We start from the raw sequence: 23,407 nt of genomic DNA on the forward strand, positions 1-23,407 counted from the left end.
GTATGTGTAGGAATAAAACATCAGTAATACCCAAGGCTTCAGGAATCCAGTGGAGGTCTGGGACTGCATCCCCCTCCAATAAGGAGTATATCAGGATTGTCACACACTGCCACGTATATACCACTGTCAGCAACTTGAAGGCAGGAAGTGTGCTCTTTCCTCTTCGGACTCCTAGAGTACGTATTTTCAGGGCGCCAACACGATGGAAACAGAACGTTCTGAGTCCCCAGAGTCAAAGTTATGTTGACCACTGCATACCAGAGTGGTTATTCATGTGGAGTTTAAGCACTAAGGAGGGCGCAACACCGCAACACCCCCGAGAGAAGAAACAACCTCTTGGCCTCTTTCAAAGCTCCCTCTATGACGCGGCTCCATCTGTTTCCAGGGCAACAGGCCTGTGACGAGAATCCAACAGCGGATACACAGCCACTTGGAGGAACCAGCTTGCTGCTCAGTAACAAACTATTTTGCCGTTTGAAGCCACAGCCCCACACAGGAAACCCCTGACATCCCGGTACCCTAAGGCGGTGCCGCAGGCAACTTGACTTCGGCTTTCTGGTCTCGCCCAGTTCTCGGAGCAACAACTTCCGGCCTCCGAAGGCCCCCTACACGCCTCAGCAGGCCGGGGTCCTACAGCAATGGAAAGGTGCCCGCGGCGAACGCCTGACCCATATACGGACCTTGAACAAGGTTGTCTGTTCCTCCTGGCAGGCGGTGGCAACAGAGGCACTTAGAGGCATTGAGGCACAGTTGTGGGCGGGACGCAGGCCCAAAGCTGGAGAGTCTGGCGGGATTCGGGTAGGTGCAGTGGCGGAAGTAGTTGGACACAGTGAGAGCTGAGCCATCTAGGAAGGCGAGGCCGTGGGTCACCTCACCTGGAACAGCTGCCTGTCTCAGCCAGACCACAGCGAGTAGGGTTTGGCTGTCGGGGAAATGCCTCTGTTCGCCCCCAACCCTTTCGAGCAAGACGTGGGTAAGCGCTGGTTCCGGGGCCAGGCTGCTGTTCGTGGCTCTGGAAAGTGGGCGGTGGCATCTTGGGGGACTGGAATGCAAAAGGAGTGAGAAAGGGGGCGGCGCCGCGTCTTGAGGCTGGGAGGGTCACTTCGTCCTGGAGAGTGCTTTCTGCCCCCACCCGATCCCCAAGGTTGGGGATCCCGAAAGAGGACCATTCCCCTCGCCAAGCTCAGGCTGGGGAAGAAGAACCTGGGGCTTGCTGGAGACAGGGTTAATTAAGCAATTAGGAAGTTGACTGTATAAACTTTCTGCTCCCTAAAGAGCTGGGTAAGCAACCCCCACCCTTTTAGGAGATGATGCAAAAGTGGGCACTCTGCTGTCCAGGGCAGTCCAACCCTAGAGACCTTGACTTGCCCGCATTCAGTAGGAAGAACCTATGTCACCTTGCTTACCTGAAAATTTGTCCAAGCTCTGATAGCATAGCTTCAGGATTTATTTACACCGGCGGGAGGTGTTATTCTCTATCAGTGGATGGAGCAAGTGCTATGAAATATTGTTTTGAAGTGTGAAAAGGAAGGCAGCCCAGAACAACTAATATTTATTTGTTGGGGGTAGTAGGAGCGCCTCTGTCTCAATGACTGAGAAAAAAATGGAGTTTTTAAAAATTTTGGGCAGTAGAGTAATAAACAAATTGGCTAAGTAAGATTTTTGTAGCAGTCGTTAACAGAACCCTAGGTAGAGTCTTAGACTTTGTGGAATGAAAAAACACATGGCTGAAAACCACCAGAGTCACCCAGATACTTCACATTACAGCAGTGAAAGTCACTTGTTTCATAGTACAATTTTGTAATTATAAGGAGACTAGAAAGGGCCCAACTTTGATATATTATGTGATTCCAAAAGCATGCTCAAAAGTCAAATACAGTGTATAAGTCGCTTCTATACCCAGAGAGCTAAACATTTTTATAATGGCATTTTGATCCTAGAGTTTGATAATTTTGTTCAACATCTTTTTCTTAGTAGCTTAATACAGATAACTGGTATAAATCTAGGAAGCTTCTGCTTTTGGAACAGCTAATGAGGTTTTCCCTAGTTGCAGTGAGACTTGTATTTTTTATTGCTGGTGTGAAGACTTTCATTTTGTCCTGGTGAAATAAAACAGAAAGGGCAAAATAGAAAAGACAAGTGATTTTCAAATTTAAAAACTTTGAAACTTTTTCTTTAAGGGAATCTGTCGTGGAAACATTGTTTTTTGAATAAAAACTTCTAAAAGTACATTGAATTACTCTGCCTGTTTAGCTTTTCTGAACCTTCAGTGGCTTCTGAGGTTCCTCTCTGGTTTAGTGGATCACAGTATAGTACCAATGTAGTAAAAAAAAAAAAGGCAGTGCTGTTCAGACATATAAATACTACTGTGTTTATACTATTTCATGGGCAGCATCATTAAACAGAGCTTCAAGTACTTATTCGTTAACTCGAGTATGACTAAGTCATTATCCAAAAGGGAGTTTAAAGGTAAAAGAGCAAATTTGATTGAGTCCCATCTGTAACTTCTTTTAGACAAGTGAATGGAATTAATAGAAAAAGTGGAATGAAATACTTAGGAGTTCAAATTATTCTTAAACCTATATCATAGGAGGAAAATTATATAATGCATTTTTCATAACTTAAAGCTTCTTTTTTAAAAAAAAAAGATTTATTTTTAGAGAGAGGGGAAGAGGGGGAAAAAAGGGAGAGAAACATCAGTGTATGTTTGCCTCTGGCACACCTGCAAGCAACCCAGGCATATGCCCTGATCGGGAATCGAACTGGTGACCCTTTGGTTCCAGGCTGATGCTCAATCCACTGAGCCACACCAGTCAGGGCTAAAGCTCCTTTTAATTTGAAATGGTTAAGTAATGCAAGCAAGTCATCATTTAACTTTTGATGTCTATAGGAATATTCCTGTGCCATGTCACTGTCTTTCACCTACTCTCTGATTCAGTCAGATTTTTACTGTTGCTTCTTTTTTGTCATATCTTTGTGCACTTTCCATTCAGCAAACATGCATTGAATGATTACTGTGTATCAGACATTGTATTAAGTTCTGGGAACACAAAAATTTAATAAATGGACTGAATTCCTGCTATCAGGGAAGTCAGTCTAATGGAGGACACATACACACATAAAAAGGTAATTGTCATATAGTGTGATTATTATGGTACTAGAACTACATGACATGCTTTATATACATGCTCCCTTTGTTTAAAACAGTCGTTGTCCCTGAAAAGAAGACAAGAACCTCTGGGCAGACTCATTCTCTGTAAAGGCATTAACACTGTCCTCTCTTTCTCCCCCACTTTTCTATCTGCAGGAAGTAACTTTACATCTTACTATGTATGTGTGGTATGGTCATTTTATAATTAAAGGCCTTTAAAGATGAAACTGTGTTTCTTTGGTTCATATAGAGTCTCACCAGAGGGTGAGCAGTCTTTCTGACATTTATTTAGGGAAGAAACTCTTTACTCAGATTCAGAGAAAAGGCTGTAGTAGGTCAATATCTAAGAAGGCATTCCTGAGTTGATTATGGATGGTATATGCCTTGTGAAATGGAAGCAGGCCAAAGGCTAGGAAGTTCTTATTTTTTTCAGAGTCAGAACCTACAAACCCAGATAGGTATGTTAGGAATGGTTGCATTAGAGCACTTTAAATATTTATTGGACTTAAGTCTGGATTTATTTATTTTTTGTTCAGTAAAATTCCTTTGAAGCTGTGCTGAGGAACAAACAAAAATACGCACATACCCCAGCATCTTAAAGAGAAATCTAAGGTTCATGACGTGGAGCCTGGTTGGTGCAGCCTTCTTAGGCTATTCCAAGGGAAAAGTGAGACATGGGAGAGAGCCATAGTAGGAAGATTTAGTGGTTAGTGGCATTTCCTTATATTCTGGACCAACTTTTCTAGTTTCACTACATTGACTGCTTACTCATGACTTGTCTGCTCTGCACGTAACTCCAGTTCTTATTTGCATATCTTTTTTCTCCTTACCTGGTCCACCCAATCTCTTGCCAGGTTCTGCCTCTGCCATTTAATATTCACTGATAGACTTGCTTTTCCCAACAACCTTGGTATCTCCTTCCTTAAAGATATGTTTCCTTGTGTCCCAGAGAGCTGACCTCAAATTCTACCTCTAGAATTCTGGCACAGTGGATTGAAGTGTGAACTTTTATCTTAAAAGGAGACATTCCAAGTGAAATTTGAATGTGTGTATTACTGTATTTTTGGCTTGTGTTGTTACAACTTGACAGTGAGGTAGCTTGGGGATTTTATTTTATTTTATATTATTTATTTTACTTTATAGGAAACCTTAACAGAAAAATAGTATTTGATAGCACTTCAATGATACAAATTTGTTTTGTACGTACGAATTTATAACATTTATGTACTAAAGTCAATTCTTGAACACAATGAGGTTCTGCCTATTTATTTTCCTCCCTTCTAAGATTTAAACACTCTCTAAAAAAGCTATAAACTCTGTTTTATAATGTATAATAAACTCTATTTTGTAATATACTGTTGACCATTGAACAGCATGGGGGTTAGGAAGACTGATCCGCTGCACAGTCAAAAATCCTCATATGACTCCCCCCAAACTTAACTACTGATAATCTACTGTTGACTGGAGGCTTGACTAATAACATAGTTATCACATGTTTTTGTATATGTATTACATATTATATTTTTACAGTAAAATAGAGGGAAAATGTTATTAAGAAAATTATAAGGAGCCCTGACTGGTGTGACTCAGTCGGTTGGGCGTTGTCCTGCAAACCAAAAGGTTGTCAGATTGATTCCCAGTCAGGCACGTGCCTGGGTTGTAGGTCAGGTTCCTGGCTGGGGGCAAGTTGGAGAGGCAGCAGATCCATGTGTCTTTCCCTCTCTCTTCCCCTCTTTCTAAAAATAAAGAAATAAAATCTTTACCAAAAAAAATTCATAAAGAAGAGAAAATACATTTATAATGTTGTACTGAGTCAGTACTGTAAGTTTATGTCATCTGTTTTAGGTTTTGTGGTTCATCTGCAAGTTTTTTCAAATTGTCAATGGAAAAATAATCTGCATATGAGTGGACCCATACAATTCAAACAGATACTGATTGAGGGTCAACTGAATGTACTCTACATATAAGTATACAGTATTGTTTTTTCATGTTTCTAAACTTCATAAAAGGTGTTATTGCTTGCATTTCATTTGCAACTTGTCATTCAGCATTTTTTAATAGTTTTATCTCTAGTTCGTTAATTTTAAGACCTGTGTGGTGTTCCACCCTATGATTATGCCATATTTTTAATCTATGCTACTATTAATGGAAACGAAACTTTTTCCGGTGTTTTGCTGTTACAGACAGTATTTCAGTGAAAATTCTTATCCATGTTTTCTTGTTCACGCGACTGAGAGATTATCCAGGGATTGTACCTTGCAGAGGAATTTCTTATTAACAGTGTGGATAGTGCAGAGTTGCAAAATGCTGATTTTTTGATGGCAGAATTACCCTTTTAAGTGTTTGGGGGAGATTTTACTCCCACCAGCAGTGGAAGTAAAGTCCCTGTTTATTCAACATTCTCATTAACACTGCGTGTTGTCAGATTTTTACATTTATGGCAGTGTCATGGTTGTGAAATAGGGTATTGTCTTCATTTTATTTCAGCTTCATTGCTAGTGAAGATTAGCATCTTTTCATATATTTCTTGGTCATTCCATTTTCTTTTTTTTTTTTTTTTAATATTTATGGCAGCTATGACTGTTCCACTCTCCTCATTACTTTTACTTATTCTGTAGGATTATTTTTCCTGATTTTTAGTGTACCACAGACATTCTCTACTGATCTTTCATCGGTTATAAAAATTACAAATATATATCCCAGTTTGTTGTTTCTTTTGAAAATTTCTGATGTCTTTTATTAAGAGAATTTGTTTTAATTTAGTGATATCATCTTTCTCCCTTGATTTTATCTTTCTTATTTAAGAATTCTTCCTCTAACCCGAGTTTATAAGTATTTTGTCATATTTTCTTCTGCAAGTTTCATTAAAGTTTTGATTTTCACAGTTAGGTCTTTAATCCACCAGGACTCAGTATTTATGGAAGGTCCAAGGAAGGATTTGATTGGATAGTCAATTGACAATAGACAGTGATCGGTTTATCTAATCACTATTTACTGACTGTCTGTTTTTTCTCCACTATGGAGAGCTTTCTCCTTCATACAGTATTTCCTTTTATGAGGCCTGTATCTGTGCTTTCTGTTCTTCTGCACTGTTCTCTTTAGCTTCTGTGCCTATTCTAATCTCGGTGACCTTTGTAAGTGGTGGAGTAAGTCTCCTATCTTGTTTTCCATCATTTTGATAGTCTTACCTGTTTTTGGCCTTTGTTCTTTCATATCACTTTTTGATCAGATTGGTCCAATCATAAACGGGAATTTCTTTTAGGCTTTTTTAGGATTTAAGAGAAAAAACATTATAATTAATATTTTGTTTCATATAGAACTGATGTTATTTAAAACGCTCGCTTTTACTCCTTACTAGTAATATTTAATTCTAAGTTTACTTAGATTATAGTTTGAAAGTAAGGCAAGAGGGGAAGAGGATGATTTTTCTAGCAGAGAATATACAACATAATAGTACTGTAGCAGTGTACTGAGGTGGATGTGTCTCTGCATTGCTTTTTTGTTTGTTTAAATGAAAGGACCTGAGAGTTGTTCTTAATGCTAAAAGACTACATCTTGTTTATAAGTATGTGGACTAGACTATCGAACTTAGTTTCTTCTAGTTAAGGAATGTTGGAAATTGAAGGTCCTGGGAAGTAATTCTGACTAACTTTTAATGAACCTCAGAAGTTGTACTTAGTAGGTCTCTTATAAAAGCATGAAGGGAAACGATGAATGATTTTAAAATTTTGTTACGCATAATATCCCTGTTGTTTAGTATAATTTTTAAGTGGTAGATTATAGAAAAAATTGTTACAGAATTTTTTTTGTAACTGAAAACTTGTGAACTCTTTTTCTTAGTGAATGCACTCATATGAAGCACTTGTTTACCAGTGTTCATTTGCATTTTAGAAATGTAGTGACTCAATTTTAGTTCATTTGAACTAAAAGGGACTTTTATTGTTATCTGGAGCAGCTTCTTTTGCTTTCATATGTCATAAGATGAATTGTCTTCACATCCTTTTCTAAAAGCTAAGCTTAAATGCTTAAAGAGATCTAGCATGCTCAGTGTTTTGGTTGTCCTACTAGTACTAAGCACTTGAGGTGGAGGGTCGAAGGTTGACGGAGGAGACCTCTTTTTTTTTTTTAATTATTGCCTTATTAGGCTGTTACTTTACTTGTGTTAAAAAATTCATCTGAGTAAATTTGAACATCTAGTTGGCCTTATTAAACAATTCGTCAGTCAAGCAGCATCTCATCTGGCAGGCACAGAGATACTCAGAGGAGTTACACAAAATGGAAGGCTTTTATGGAAAAGAGGGGCAAAGAAGTCATTAGAAAAAGAAAAGTGAAAGTTCATTGGTGGAAACTAGGAGTTCAAGGTGCTAATGGCTTCTCATTGGCCGAATTGTGGTGTTTTCTATTGGGTGGGCTTGTTGCTGGGCTTGAAGAAAATCTCCTGCCAAGGTAGTCAAGTAGAGATGCGTTCCTGGTGGAGGTGGACTGCTCGTTGGGGTAATTGACAGGAATGGTAGGGTGTGAGAGCTCCCTCTACAGGCCTTCCCAACCCCAACTGTAGTTGAGATTTCATTTATGACAATATTTTGCTCTGTGTAATGCAGTTTTTTTGCCCAAATTTTTGAGGGAAAATAAGGGTGGGCTTTATACATGGGTATATAATAATCACATACCACAGGTAAAATAGTGGGTATAATAATCCCATGTATGATGCACACAAAAGCGTGGCTGCACATCATACGTGGGAGCGCATTACTTTTCACATTTGATAATGAATGCATATTTGTATTTAGTGTAGGGATTGAACCTAAGAAGGTCAGTGTATCAGATATCAGACATTGGCCCCTGAAGATTATCGACATTCTAACTTATTTTTAGCTCATACTACTTTAGTTTCATGTCAGAAATTTGTCAGTATGTGGTGATATAGTTTTAAGAATTTTAGCCATTTCAGTGGTATCTCATTGTGGTTTTAAAATGTATTTATCTGATTACTGTTGCTGTTGGGCACCACCTTTAAATATATTTATTCATCAAATGATTGTCCTCTCTTTTGAAGAGGACATTCTATTCAGTTTTTCATCCCTTTTTCTTTTCATTTAATTTCTACAACACTTCTAAGCCTGGGAGCCATTGTGGCCTTCATTTTACAAATGAGACCATGGGTTCAGATTTGATTCAGAGCTGAAGCAAACCACCTAGAGACCTTAAGCTAGTAAGTAGATTTCAGAGCTGGGCATAGAGAAGGCAGGTCTTCATTGTTTAATGCGTGATGTGTGTACTCTGCGTGTGCTCACAGAGTGTGATAACCATTTCCTCAGGTCTGTACAGGTCATGTGATCACCTACCCAGTCTACAGCTTTTGATTTTCCATCTGTGACATCTTGGCATGGTTACGGGTACTTTGTAGACTCATTTTCCCCCAACTATGGGTAAGTGTCTTATGCATGGAGCTTCCTGATAAGTCTGTTTCAGTACAAATTATCCTTACTACATTTATGCTTCTGCCTTGTTTTCTAAGGTAAGGGTGCTGTGGAAATGATCTGGTTTTTGAGGGCGTTGGGAGTGGGTGTGGCTCTCATATGTCAGGATTACAGCAGGCATCTTGGAAGTATTAGCTAAGGAGAAAGTGAACTTGCAGGAGTGTAAGGCTGGCCCTAGACCTTTTGCTTTTCTAATGTATGATTTACAGTGTTAAAAGGCGGCAACAGGTAATTGTGATGAGTTTTTTTCCTCCTCCTCCTCCCTACCTGCCCTATTTGTCCATCTCTCCCCAAATGGTGGTGACAGGTGAAAAGAGAGCTGCAGTCACTCTTCTGTATTCAACCAGAACCAAAGGCTCTTAAATATATGTATTGTTAGATGATGTAATACATGAAGTTAATCATGGCATGCTGGCTGGTTCTTTCTTTATAAACAAGAGTTGAAGTTGCATTTATCTTATTTGCCCTATTCAGCATGTTTTAAATGTTTGTACATAGGGAAACTGAAAACCAACTTGTTGGGAAGGGACATTTAGCAGTTTTGAACAAAAATTGCATTCGAGAGGCAGTTTAATATAGTACTTAAACTTAGAGAATATACACTGAGGCAGACTGCTTCTATTGAAATTATTGTTTTACTGCTTCCTAGCTGTATCACTGGTCTTGTGCTGGTTACTTTTTGTGTCTCAGTTTCCTGATGCTTAGAATGAGGAATTCTTACTTTATTGGATTGAAGTGGAAGCAATTTAGAATATGTAAAATGCTTTGAAGCTGTTAGTTGTTGTTTTAAATTAAATTGTTATTTATAATTCAGTACTCAGAATTGTAGGTAGGTTTTCGTTGTAGGAGATAATGAAGAGCATATTTTAAAGTAAAATTTATGTTACTGTTTTCCCCAGAGTAAACTGAAGATTTGCATTGATAAAAATTTACCCACACAGATCAGAACATTAAATGAGAAGGAGGATTAAATGAGAAAATGTGTGTTAAACCCAGGCACTCTAAAATGCTAATCAGGGCTGTTGTCATTGGACTCAGAGAAGCAGGTGAAAAATATTTTTAATATGTCAGGTTGAGGTAGTGGGATTTCAATATTTTAATCTAAACTTAACTATACAAGAACTGTATGGTATAGAAATTTAGTGTGTATCATTTTAATAGCGTAAACATATATGAATTATTTACAAACTAGAAAAATAGGCTCACCTACATTTTCAAACAATTTTTTAATGTATAATAAATTGGTCCAAAGAATGAACATTTTTATATTTTTAATAAAATCAGTCAGCTGTGATTTCCAATATTAATTCTATTCATTTACTTGCTTTTCATTTTCTAGCTTATTTTTGCTCTAAAAATTTCTTTTTGCTAGCTTTTCCAGTTCTTCTATAATTTTAAGCTATAAAAATAGTTGTTTTCTCCCTATTAATATGTAAAAATAGTTTTTCCTTTAAGATCTGAGCAGTGCTTTAGTTACATCCCAAGATAGTAATATGTAGTATCCTAATTATAATACATTTTTATATTGCCGTCTATTATACTGTTAATTATCTATCTTGATTGTTAATTTCTATGTGATTATATTTTAGATTTGGTCTAATAAACATATATTGTATTCAGAGAATATACTGTGTCTATTGTCCTGAATTATTTCTAGTTTTTGGTAGTTCCATGCACATTTGAAGAAAGATTTAAACTCTGCTTTAATGTACAGGAAGTCTTCACATAATTCCAGCATTCATGAATTTAGTTACAACATTTCAGTTAAATAACATTAATCACCCCAAAACAAGCCTTATAATATCTTAAGTATAGAACCCAGGCAAGATTTTGAAATACAGAACTGTGAACTAATAGCAGGTGACGTTCTAAACCACTTAATTTGCAGTAATTTGTTACATAGCAAGTTTAAAAAACAAATAGACTGAGACTTTGTTCAGTTTTTTTATCTTTATTCTCTTTTTCAGATTTGATTACTTGTATTGACTTTTCTTCATGTTCACTGTTTCTGTAGTCTTTAATCTGCTTGTAAGCTCATCCAGTGAATATTTTTAGCTGAGATCCTGTCCTTTTCATTTCTATAAATCCCATTTCTTTTCCTAGCACTCACCACCTACTCAATTATAATGAGCATCTTTTGCTTTAAGTCTTCAAAGAATATATAATACCAGTTTTAAAGTACATTTCTGCTAATGATAACATTTGGTTAACAGTTACTGGTTTTTATCTTGATTGTGGTACACTTCTGTGTATCCAGTAATTTTTTATATTATATTGGTCATTGTAGTTATTCTTTGCGAGGAGGCTAGATTATGTTGTCTTCCTTTAAAGAGTGTTGAGTTTTGTCAGGTAACTATATTATTGGAGAATCTTAGGTTTTTGTCAGGCTTAGTTTCTTTTTGTGAGGCAGGCCTATTTTGATATTGAACTTAAGGGGCCTTTACTCCTAAGGCATAGCCTTTTGGGGGTTTCAACAGAATGCCTGAAATTTTCTCTCTGTTCTAGTTGGGTGGATTATTAGTCTGCTTTGCCTGCCAGAACTAAATACCATATACCAGGTGGCCTAAACAACAGAAATTTATTTTCTCACAGTTCTGGAAACTGGAAGTTCAAGATCAAGGTCCCAGCAGAGTTGGTTTCTGGGTTACAGATGGCTGCCTTGTCACTGTGCGCTCACAGGACCTCTTGTGTGTGTGTGAGGGGAGAGAGCCTTCTGGTGTCTCTTCTAAGGACACTTAATGCTGCTGGATTAGGGTCTCATTCTTATGATCTCATTTTACCTTAATTACTTTACTTGAGGCCCAGTCTCCAAATACAGCTATACTGGGGGTTAGTTGCATATGAATTTTGTGGGGACACAGACATTTAGTTTGTAACAGGCAGGAATTTCAGGGACTCTCAGCACTGTACTACCTTTGAGTAGGTGATCTGTGCTGGTCCCCATAGAACCTCACTCTGTGTGTGTGTGTGTGTGTACAGCCCTTGATCAACAAGAGACATGTGCTCAGGAATCTGGTCTCTCCCCCAGCTGCTTTACTAGGGCTGGTCTTCCTTATGTTGGGACAGAAAAGTGTTCCTGGGTGGAAAGCTGGGGCTATCATGAGGGTCATTTCATATTTACTTTGCCTTAAAGACCTCAGACATGCACTGTTATTAAGTTTTTGAACACAGTTGCCTCATATATTTTGGCCTCTTTTATATACATTTTTTGTAGAATAGCAAATCTGGTACCAGATCCTCTTATGGTTGGAAGCAGATCAGTTATGAGTTTTTATTTCCAAACATAGTTGGAGGAGCTTTAAAGATCTCTTGTGGGCATTCTTGTTTTATATAGTTAATTTTTTATTACTTACAGAGCCTATTTTATTAAAAGTTTTATAGATAGACTTGAATTCTTTTTAAAGCTGTATGTTGAACATAATGGACTGTGTGGAGGGGGAGCCTTTTTTGATGGGCTGCTGCTTTATGATATTGTTAGAATCTCTCTGAAGTATTTCACTGGGTATATGAAGCTCTCTATATGCAGTAATCAAAACCTGGTGATGAAATGTTATGACTTACTCCCACCAAACCCTGGAAATTTAGCATGTAGGCCCCAGGAGAGCTCATTTAACTCTCATACTTTCTGAGCATTAGACATAGGACACTGTGAGATGCGGCTCCAACACTGGGCAGAGTGACATTCTGGAAAAGAATGGTTCCTTAATTACAATATTTAAAATTTTTCCAGGAGTTTAAAATACTCATAAGTACATAATTTAACTGTGATTTTGTTCACTTGGAAAATGAAATCCTTTTTGGCAGGCTATTATAAAGCATTGAGATTTTATACTTTTTATAAAGAGTAATCATGAGCCCTATATTTGTAGGGAGTAATACTCTGCTGGATAGAGTATTCAAATCAGGACTTTTAATTTTCTACAAAATTAAATCAAGTAAAAATATTCTGTTTAGTTTTAAAATTATTGGAAGGGGTTTGGGGTTATTGGCATAGGCTTCACATTAAATTGTGTGTCAAAATTTGGTAAGTAATGATTCTGGTTTCTCAGATCAAAGAGGAAAGGATAAATTCTTAGATATTGGAACTACTAAAAATATTTCATAAAAAATACTTCTGCTTCACGCCATGTGCTGGATGAAATTCCAGAGTAGACTACGGATTTATCCAATTAAAGAGACACTGTAGCTACATAAAAGAGAATATAAGTGAATATTTTATCTTAAGGTAGTTCTAAACACTGTACTGAAAGATACTATGTTTAAAAAGAGTAATAAAGCTGTACAGCAAAGACAAAACTCCGTAAGCAAAGAGCAAAGATGAGCATGAAGTTGCAAAGTCATATGTAATATAAGTGATTTGCTCTTTCGATTCAAGATATAAAGTTAAGTCAACTATGTATCACTGTACAAGAAGTCCTTTTCCGCCCCCTTTAAAAAAAAATAAGCAACAGGTATTTATTTCTCATAGTCTCCAGGCTGGGAAGATCAAGATCAATGTGCTGGCAGATTTGATGTCTGGTGAGAACCAACCTTCTAATTCATAGATGGTCATGGCCTCACATGGCTCAGGTGGCTCTGAGGTAGCTCTCTGGGGCTCTCCTTTTATTTTTTTAAATTAAATTTATTGGGGTAATATTAGTTAATAATATAGAGTCGATTTTAGGTGTAAAACTATATTTATAATACAATATTTGTATACTTTATTGCGTATACTCTATACTCAAGCATTTTCAGCCGCTGTGCCATACATAGCACAGGGGTATGTCAAAAAAATTTGTAAAACATACAGCACCTGACTGGATAGTGAGGGGCACTGACCTCTTTGCCCTTAGGTTGTCAAATTAAAAAATGACAACAGCCAACAGAATAGCATTCCCATGTGTATGAATCAAAATTATTCCTATTTTTGTCAGATCAACAAAAAATGCAATATATATTTTTGTGTGCCACAGAATTGTTGTAATTAGTTAATGTGTGCCACAGATGAAAAATGTTGATTGCTATGGCTAGGGACTTCCAGTACTGTGTTGACTAAGAGAGGTGAAAGCGAACACTCTGTCTTGTTAACGATCTTAAGGGGGAGTAGAGGGAAGATACCTAAACGTAATAAAGGTCATATATGACAGGCCTACTGCCAGCATCACACTCAGCTGGAAGAAGGTTGAAAATTGCTGCCCTGTTGTGTGCCCAGCACCCAGAGTCTGGTCTCCTTCCATCACCTTGTATTTGACCTTCTGTACCCTCTGTGTCCTCCCCTTGCCACCCTTCTCATCTGCTAATCTCCTTCTGTTGTCTATGTGTGTGTTTGTTTTTGTTTAAAATTGTTTGTTCATTTGTTGCCTTTTGTTTTATATTGCACATATGGGTGAAATCTCCTTTTTCATCTGACTTCACTTAGCATAATACTCTTAAGGTCCATCCATGTTGTCACAAATGGCAGCATTTATCCGTTTTATGGCTGAGTACTACTCCATTGTGTATGTGGAGGACATCTTTATCCAGAGTTTTTTCCATGTCTTGTTTTGCCTTTTGAGGCATTTCCTTCTACCCTGTACACCCCATCTCCCTGCGAGACTCCCAGAGGTATTGTCATTCCAGATGTATTGTTAGAAAAACAAGAAGAGGACTGGGATCTCGGAAGCACACCAGTGCCATTGCCTTTTGTTGTCACATGGTGTTGCTCTTGCAGCTAGTTCTGTGCATCACCTTGGGTGTGTGTCTGCTCAGGGGCGAAGCTCTTGCTGGTCCAGAGCTTTGCACAGACTTCTGTGGGGCCATACAGAAGTAAAACAGTTGGGCATCATAAAACAGTTCACATACTTAGAAGCTCCGTTATTGACTTCCACATTACTGTACTGTGCCACATTGATAGGATATGGAGGAGCGACCAGAATCATTCATTCACTGAACAAATACTTAACTGAACACTTTGTGCCTGGATACTGCTCTGTCCACTTGAAGTAAAAATAGTGAATAGAACGAAACAAAAAGTTCCTGCCATAATGGAGCACATTCATTTTGAGTGTTGGAGGGAGGGAGAGAAGTGGCAGAGATAGACAAGATAAAGTATTTATGCTATGAAACATCTATAGGAAAGGCCTATGCATGAAATCCTGACATTTAAAAATTATTTTGTATTTGTTCCATGTGGAGCATCAATACAGTTCTAGTGAATATAACAAAGAAGAGAGTCTGGGTACCTGATAGATTTAAAACCACAGTTGGCTGATACCTTCTTACCAGATCGTGTAAGCACTGTGGCCACTGTATATACTGGTACATCATGTAGCTATTCAAAATATTGGTATATGTTTATGAACATGGAGAGACGTTAATGGTAAATGGAAATGCAGGTTAGGAAATGATACATTTAATATGATTGCACTATTAGTGGGAAATACCCCCGAGGTTTCCTTCCTGAAGAGGGAGTTCCATTAGTGGCACCTGACTTCCCCTGCTCCTGTATTCTCTCCATTTCTGGTGTAATGATGTTTCTGATTGGTAAACTTGCAGTTAGTGGGCCCCGTTGATGCTCTTTGTCCATGCAGGAGCTAGCTAGTCTTTCCACACCCACTGAGTGATTTCTCATCTATTTCTCATTGGAGTAAGTTGTGCAGGGACTCCCCCTGCGGGGGGCGGTCTGCCCCTGGGTAGTGCTAAGGCGTGCCCTCCTCTGGGGTTCGCTGTTAGCAAGCCCAGTTGTCCAGCATACCTAGAGCTTCCATTCGTAATAACAGCAGTGTTCTATTTTTTGTGTTGTTTCTCAATGTATTTGTAATTGGCAGGGAAGGGGTTATCAGTTTTGGGGTGCAGTCTTTGGACATCTCATACCTATGGTCCTATTTTATTTAGTTTTACTGGTATTTTTATTTTTCTGTTTATGTATATAGAAGAAAGTCTGGAAATATATGTGTCATAATTTTCAGAGGTTGGTAGATTTTTTCTTTTTCTTGTGTGTACTTTTGAATTCACTAAATTTCTTAGATATGTTATTAAATAGTTAAACATTTTTAAAATTTTTATTTATTTATCTTTAGAAGGGAAGGGAAGGAGAGAGGGAGAGAAATATCAATGTATGGTTGCTTATTGTGCATCCCCTGCTGGGAACTAACCCCTGCTGGGAACTGGCCTGCAACCCAGACATGTGCCCTGACTGGGAATCTAATAAATAGTTAAACATTTTAAACCTCTGGAAAAAAATACATCCTAGGCTGACTTTACAGGTAGAAGAATTAGTCATCTCTGTACAAGGGAAGAAGCTGGACCTGGGTAGACAATATTTCTACCTATGAAACTTGGTGCTTGAATATAGAACTTAATGCAAGGCAAAAAAAATCCATTACTTTTCTAAAACCTCTGGCTTGTCATTTCTTCACATGTGTCAAAAATAATTACTCGCTATCCATAGTGTTAGGCAATTCACATGATTTTGTAAAGTGAGTTCCAGCATTTAACTGGATTGTTTTTCTTTCCTACTTGCCAAATATAGCTGTTTACTTAAGCCTGTATATTTTTTAGCTTTTATTATTTATTGCCTTTTAAAAAAAGGAACTACTTTAGATTTTTACCATTGTGATAAGCTTGTGTGTATCTAATGCCTTGGTTTGGCTGTATTTGAAATTGTAGAATAAAAGGGGGAAAAGACATAAAAAGTTTCTGAAGTATAATTTTTATAAACTCACTTCCTTATACTAGCAGAAAAGAATTGTATCTCTTGATATTGAAACTTTGTGAAAGAGCAAAAATATTACTTAACTTAGTATTTTTATAGTCTGGTCATGCTCTTTAAAGTAAAAAAATTTACTTTAAAATTTTTATTTTGATCATAAACTATTTCAGACCACAAAAAGATACTAAGAATAAGAATCATTCCTGGATACTTACTTTAGAACTTAAAAAAACAAAACTTGCCCTGGCTGGTGTAGCTCAGTGGCTTGAGTGAGGGCCTGCGAACCAAAGGATTGCAGTTCGATTCCCAGTCAGGGCACATGCCCGGGTTACAGGCCAGTTCCCAGCAGGGGACGCACGAGAGGCAATCATAGAATGATATTTCTCTCTCTCTCTCCTTCACTTCCCCTCTAAAGATAAATAAATAAAATCTGTTAAAAAACCCCAAAACTTTGTAAATATAATTAGGTCCTTCTTTACCCCATTTTGATTCTCCATCTCATTTGATGTTTTTTATTCTCATGCATATGGTAATATTTTTAGTACTTATATCTCAAAATATAGTATATATTTTGAGTGTTTTATAACTGTGTGTGAAATAGTCGTGTGTTGTTGGTGGAATGTGAAATGGTACAGATGCTTTGGAAAACTGCCAGATTCTAAAACAAAAATGAAATAGAGCTGCTGGGAGACCCAGCAGTTGGTTCTCCTAGGTGTATACCACAGAGGTGTGAAAACATGTCACACAAAAATTTGTGCACAAGTGTTCGTAGCAGCTTTGCATCATTAATGTTGACCAAAAAGTTAAAAAAGTACCCAAATGTTCATCAACTGGTGGAGAAATAAAATGACGTGTATCTGCATAGTGGCATAATACTCAGCAATGAAAGGAAATGAAGTACCGATACATGCTTCATCATGGATGAACCTTGAAAACATTATACTAAGTAAAAGAAGCTAGTCATGACAGACCATATGTTGTATGATTCTATTTATGTGAAAAGTCCAGAATAGGAATCTGTAGAGACACATAGTAGATTAGTGGTTGTCTAGGGTGGAAAGTATGGAGGGAGCGTGGACTGTGATTACCAATGGTTATACACTTCTTTTTAGGTTAATGAAAATGTTCTAAAACTAGATAGCAGTGGTAGTTGTACAAGTCTTTAATTAAACGGAAAACATTGAGTTGTGTCCTTCAGGTGAGTGAATTCTATTGGAAGATGAATTATATTTCAATAAAGCTGTTTAAAAAGTTCATGTAAATGTAATATATTCTATTAGCTTTTTAAACTCAGCATAAGCAAAACAAATTGTTATATTTTGAGATATACACATTTTTGTACATTTAGCTCTGTAGAACTCGTTTTTACATTCCATTGTATGAACTTTTTAAAAAAAGATTGTATTTATTTATCTTTAAAGGGGAAGGGAAGAGGAGAGGGAAAGAAATATCAATGTATGGTTGCCTCTTGTGCATCCCCCACTGGGAACTGGCCTGCAACCCAGGCATGTGCCCTGACTGGGAATCGAACCATGGTTGTTTGGTTTGCACTCAATCCATGGAGCTACACCAGCCAGGGCCCATTGTATGAACTTTTTATATTTTATTAATCCACTTTTCTTTTTGCTCTTAAAAGCAACAACTCTGAATAGTTTGGTTCATATTTCCTTATATGATGACACATTTTAAAGACTTTCTTCCAAATCAGAATTTGTTGGGATTATTGATAGTTTTTAATTTATTTATTCACTAAATTTAGAAGACATTTTATTGGTGTAACTTAGAACATTGGATTCATTTAATTATACAATTTAAAGTTGAAATGAGCTAAAGTACTCTATCTTCTGATGTTTTTTCATAGTTCTTTTATACTTGGCAGAAGCAAGGTAGGGCTTCTTCTGTGCCTTTCCTGTTATGTTAGTGTTGCATAAGAAATGTCCTAATTTGGGGGTATGCTAATATCTTACAGAAAAAGCCACAAATGAGTACAACACTGCGGAAGACTGGAGTCTTATTATGGACATATGTGACAAAGTTGGAAGCACTCCTAATGGGTAAGATGCCTGTCATGCTCAGTAAATGTCTAAGGACATGATAACCGGTGTCCCTTTTCTTGATGGAACTTTTAAAAGTTTGTTTACTTTGAGGGGAATAAAAAACGAAGAGGTCATGGTGGGGGGATTTATGGGATTAACTTTACAATGAAAGAACAGATGGGAAGAGAGTTCAACTGAAAACCTGAGATAAATTAAAATACATAAAGCTTTGACACAATAGAGATACATGTTAACAATGAATAGACTAGTTGTTGAGGAAATTCTCTTGTAACTAGACACTTCTGAAAGTCTTCTAACAATGAGGTAAATAAACATAGTAATTTAATAGGTAACATGCTGAGAAAGCCTTTCAGTAATCAATAGGTAAATATAATAGCATCATAATAGAAAGAAATGAGTATAAAAAGGATGCTTTACAGGGGAGGTGCAGTAGTGAAGCTGAACTGAATTATACTTTAGAAGTTGAGAAGACTGAAGAAAGCATTTGTTTTAACATTACAACTTTTCAAAGTACATTCATGAATGTTTATACTTAAACCTTTTAAGACTATATATCCTGCTCTTTTTTTTTTTTCAAGATAAGAATTTGCTGTTTGAAAGCTAAGTCTCTCTTGAACAAATGGAAAGATATTTTTTATATGATATAGTTCTCTTGTTTTGGATGACTTTTTACCTCTTGGATTTTGGAATATACAACTTTTGGAATAAGCTTTTTTTTAACGTCTACAAATCTATAAACAAAAGTGTAAAATCATTTTATGTAATGAAGTAAAGTTTGCAGGTTTTTATTTTTTAATTTAAAGTTATTTAGTGCTCGTATACCTCATATTTTTAATGTTTGATTTTAAATTCTAAATGAATATTTCACCTTCTTCATTTTTTTCTCAGGGCAAAAGACTGCCTGAAAGCCATAATGAAAAGGGTCAATCACAAGGTTCCTCACGTTGCTCTGCAGGCGTTAACTGTAAGTAGAAGTCATGCTATTGTTTGATCCAAATTTTATGTGTATGTTTATTTTAGTGAGTTAATATCTCAACATATGTATATTGATTTTTATTTTAATTAATAGCTTCTTGGGGCTTGTGTGGCAAACTGTGGAAAGATATTTCATTTAGAAGTATGTTCCCGTGATTTTGCAACAGAAGTACGTGCTCTGATAAAAAATAAGGTAAATTTTTAAAAGAGAAGAAATTTAAGTTATTAAGAAAATACATATACTCTATATCACTTTATATATAATATTAATAAAGTTGTATTATAAATGAAATCATTTTTAGATAAATTTGAAGTGAAATAAAACTTTCTGTTCTAAAATTTGATGTTTTTGTTTATAGTACCAAAATCTGTTTTCCTCCTCAAGGCATAGATGCTAGTGATAATAGCTAATCCTCACTGATGGCTAGTTACCAGTCACTGCTTTAAGCATTTTTATATCGACTCTCTTGTCTAAAGCTCTTAACAGTACTTAGAAGTGAGGTTCTCTTGTCATTCTTATTTTATAGATGCATAAACTGATGTTTAGATATTGAGTAACTTGTCCAGGGTAATGCCAGCCAGTAAGTAGCAGAACTGAGGTTCGGATGCAGGTTTCTGTGAGTCCAGTGTCCAAACTAACCACCATTCTGTACTGACTTCCCATTAGAGATGGAGGGCAAAGGTGGAGCAGGGTGGAGGGGTCTTCACTATAGGGGTGTTGTTATTGATTTCTTTAAGATGGAAACTCTGAAGCACCATTCTCTTGGTAGTAGTGGCAGGAATCCCAGAATTGTAGTTTAATTGACATAAAAAGCTTATAAGAAAACATGGAAGAATTAACCTCTGAATATAAAAGACTTGTCATCATAGTAAGACTTAGAAATTGATGTTCAAAAAGGGTAATTTTGCAAGAAATAACTATATCTTAAAAGGTAAATAGGTATTATCAAGTACTTGCCTAGGCTAGATATTGCTGGGCTTCTGTTGATGTTAGTGTGATTAAAGAAAATTTGGGTGATTATTCTCTTTGTTATTAAGTAATTCAAGTACTTTTAAACACAGTGTTTTTTTTTTTCTTTGCCTTCTCTTTGAAAGGCTCATCCTAAGGTGTGTGAAAAACTGAAATCTTTAATGGTGGAGTGGTCAGAAGAATTTCAAAAGGACCCCCAGTTTAGTCTAATATCTGCAACTATTAAATCTATGAAAGAAGAAGGAATTACTTTTCCTCCAGCAGGTTCTCAGGTAAGAGATTCATTCAAATTATGGTTGACCCTATATGATCTGGAGGGTATGTATCTTATGTAAAGTCTGGGCCAGGTCTGTTGTAATCGTCACCCACCTCCACTCTCCACATGCCTGGCTGGCACAGTGTCTTATATTTAGTAGGTGTGCTAATTGTAGTGAATTTCTTCTACATATTAAAACTTTGAGAAGTGACTCGGCCATAAATAATCTATTTAATGCTACTCTAGAGTCATGCAGAAGGTACAGGTGGATGAGAGAGCCTTATGTTCAAGAAATTTATAGTAAATTTGAAGGGTAGCTCTGTATATGTGAAAAATAACTACATGATAAGTGACAAATATGGATGAGGGGTACAAATGCTGTGTGTCAGGACAGAGAGGTAACTACAGACTGGGCTGGTGAAAATGAAGAGGTAGAATTTGGGGATTGGAATGTATTCAAGAGGTAGAGAAGGCTCAAGACCTGTTTATTAAAAGAGTGAATGTGCCTGAAAGGAATGGTTTATATATAAGATGGGTGGAGCTATAACACGAAGTTTATTTGGGGAGATAGGGGGTAGCTTTCGGAGGACAGAGTGGAGGCAGGAGTGATGAGTCACTGTATGGACTGTTTAGGTCTGTGGGAGAAAAGCATTGTATCTTGGGTTTTGCTCTCAGCGCTTCTTGCCCTCCAATTAATATAATATATGGGTTAGGGAAAGAGATTAGGAAAAAGACTGTATGTCATCTCTTTATATCTGTATCTATATAGATATCTATATATCTAATTTGTATAATTTTATTATAAACTCTAAACTACAGAGGCAAAAAGAACCTTTACAGCTGACCAGGTCTAAGGATTCTAGGTAGATTTGGGGGATAGAAGTCTTATAAGTAACAAAAAGCAAGCATTTTCCTGCTCTGTCCTTTATGCATGTCATTCTCAGAAATCTCTGTTAAAGAACTGACTGATGATTCACAATCCTGGACATCGCTGTCTTCCCCGCCTTTAAATTTAAGCATGACCTTCCTTAGTCCTCTGTTGTGCCTGAAGAGCCACCACCATTGAAACACAATGAGTAAAAGAGGGCTTAACAGGCATTCCTAGAGCACACCCTTTGAATTTGTCCTCCCTCCTCTTCAGTAGTCATCATGGCTTCTTGCTGCCACGTAGCAGTCATACAGCTTCTTCCTGTAGCTGTCTGCCTATAATGGCACAGCACCTCTCATGGAGTTAAGAGACCTTGGACAAGCTAGACCAGGAAGTGCAATTAGGAAAGACTCTTATTTAAGTACTTTCTGTATGCCAAATTCTGGGTCAGATACTAAGATTTATGCAATGTATAAGCCAGTTCATGTCCTTTTTGAGTTGATAATGTTTTCTTAAAAATTCTGATGTTTTATTTTTGTATTTGAAAACAACTACTTAAAAGTATCATAAACAACTTCACTTTTAAATGAAACTCATTAGTTATCAGTTTTATTTTAAATTAGCATGTGTGAGTAGTTATAGAACTTGTGTTTTCTTTGAAAGGGTAGTTGTGTTTATTTTACTTGTACATTTACAGACTGTCTCAGCTGCTGCCAAGAATGGTACATCATCAAACAAAAACAAAGAAGATGAAGACATAGCTAAAGGTAAATCATGAAACGTGTAATTTAGTGTTACTGGAAACATCCTTGTCGGAACAATTTATTGAAAAAAGTCAATAAAATTGGGTATATTTATAGTATTTTACCTCAAATATAGACGCTAGTAGGGTCTGAAAATTAAGTAAAACAATTGACATGATCATGAGGTTAACTCATTATCTTTGTCAGAAACATGTATTTAATGTCCTACCTTTGGAAAGCTTACATTTCACCTTTTCTTTAATGCCAAAGTTATGAGTCAAGCACAGAAATATATGTTCCCAGCTTGTCCTATATGGAAAGCTACCCATATCAAAATGTCACAATCTGTTTGCTATAAAAATAATAGCTGCTGTATACGACAGACTGTTTTAATCAGGAATGAGCAAAAACTTTATTTTAAAAAATGTCATGATTCTCTGCCCCTCTAGAAAGTTAACTGCTTAGTGTTTATTTGGACAAATAAAATACTCACTTGATTTACCCTTATTAAATATAACATTAATTTTTTTTTAACTTTAAAAAAGAATTAATTCTGGTTACATTTGTTCTTTGCATTTTAATTTTTCAAACTAGCTATTGAATTATCCTTGCAAGAGCAGAAGCAGCAGCACACAGAAACAAAATCCTTACATCCGTCTGCAGACGTTCAGCTAAATAATAAAACTGCAAGAAAAGTGAGAGCTTTATATGATTTTGAAGCTGTTGAGGACAATGAACTTACCTTTAAACACGGTGAAATTATTATTGTTTTGGATGACAGGTATGTTTTAAATCTTTATTTCTGGAATATTTTGAAGTCAAAGATAATATCCTTAATTTAGAATCCTGGATATCCAGCTCTTTGACTGTGTGTATCATAGAGCCTTTTCGTATCTTAATTACTTTTTTCTAAAATAAAATTTATAAAAGATTAGGTCATGTGATTTTCTTAATTATTATATTGAATTTGGTTTTTCTTTTTTATCTTGGATAGAAGATGTATTAAATGATCGATTATCACAATCAGGAAACATAAATATTCAGTAACCTGAATATTTACTTTGGCAATTTTGTATACCAAAATTACTAACAAATAAACTTTAGTAAGAAATTTAGCTGTGTTATCTTTGATCGAAGCAGCCAAAAGTTATGCTCAGCTCCTCCATAATCCTAATTTGTTACTCAACTCTCCCTCACAATTTCTGTATCATTTAAACTTGTAATAAAGACTACATTTG

At 36.5% G+C, this 23,407-nt stretch overlaps 1 protein-coding gene across 4 annotated transcripts in view; it reads left to right on the forward strand.

Annotated features, from left to right (window-relative positions):
* The first annotated feature begins 778 nt into the window (after positions 1-778).
* Positions 779-23,407, forward strand: part of STAM2 (signal transducing adaptor molecule 2) — a 47,581-nt gene continuing 24,952 nt past the window's right edge. The window contains exons 1-7 of one of the 4 annotated variants that reach the window (XM_037131325.2): positions 779-973; positions 18,270-18,354; positions 19,246-19,321; positions 19,427-19,525; positions 20,428-20,574; positions 22,124-22,193; positions 22,764-22,950. In XM_037131325.2, coding sequence (XP_036987220.2) covers positions 934-973; positions 18,270-18,354; positions 19,246-19,321; positions 19,427-19,525; positions 20,428-20,574; positions 22,124-22,193; positions 22,764-22,950 — 704 coding nt within the window. In that variant the 5' untranslated portion in view covers positions 779-933. Of the gene's footprint in view, positions 974-8,510; positions 8,581-18,269; positions 18,355-19,245; positions 19,322-19,426; positions 19,526-20,427; positions 20,575-22,123; positions 22,194-22,763; positions 22,951-23,407 lie in introns of those variants that run through there. The other 3 variants (XM_037131324.2, XM_037131326.2, XM_037131327.2) reach the window with 3 other exon arrangements.

This window comes from Artibeus jamaicensis, unplaced genomic scaffold (genome assembly GCF_021234435.1).
Source record: "Artibeus jamaicensis isolate MK-2021 breed Jamaican fruit bat unplaced genomic scaffold, CSHL_Jam_final contig_1832, whole genome shotgun sequence".
Classification (NCBI taxonomy): Eukaryota; Metazoa; Chordata; class Mammalia; order Chiroptera; family Phyllostomidae; genus Artibeus; species Artibeus jamaicensis.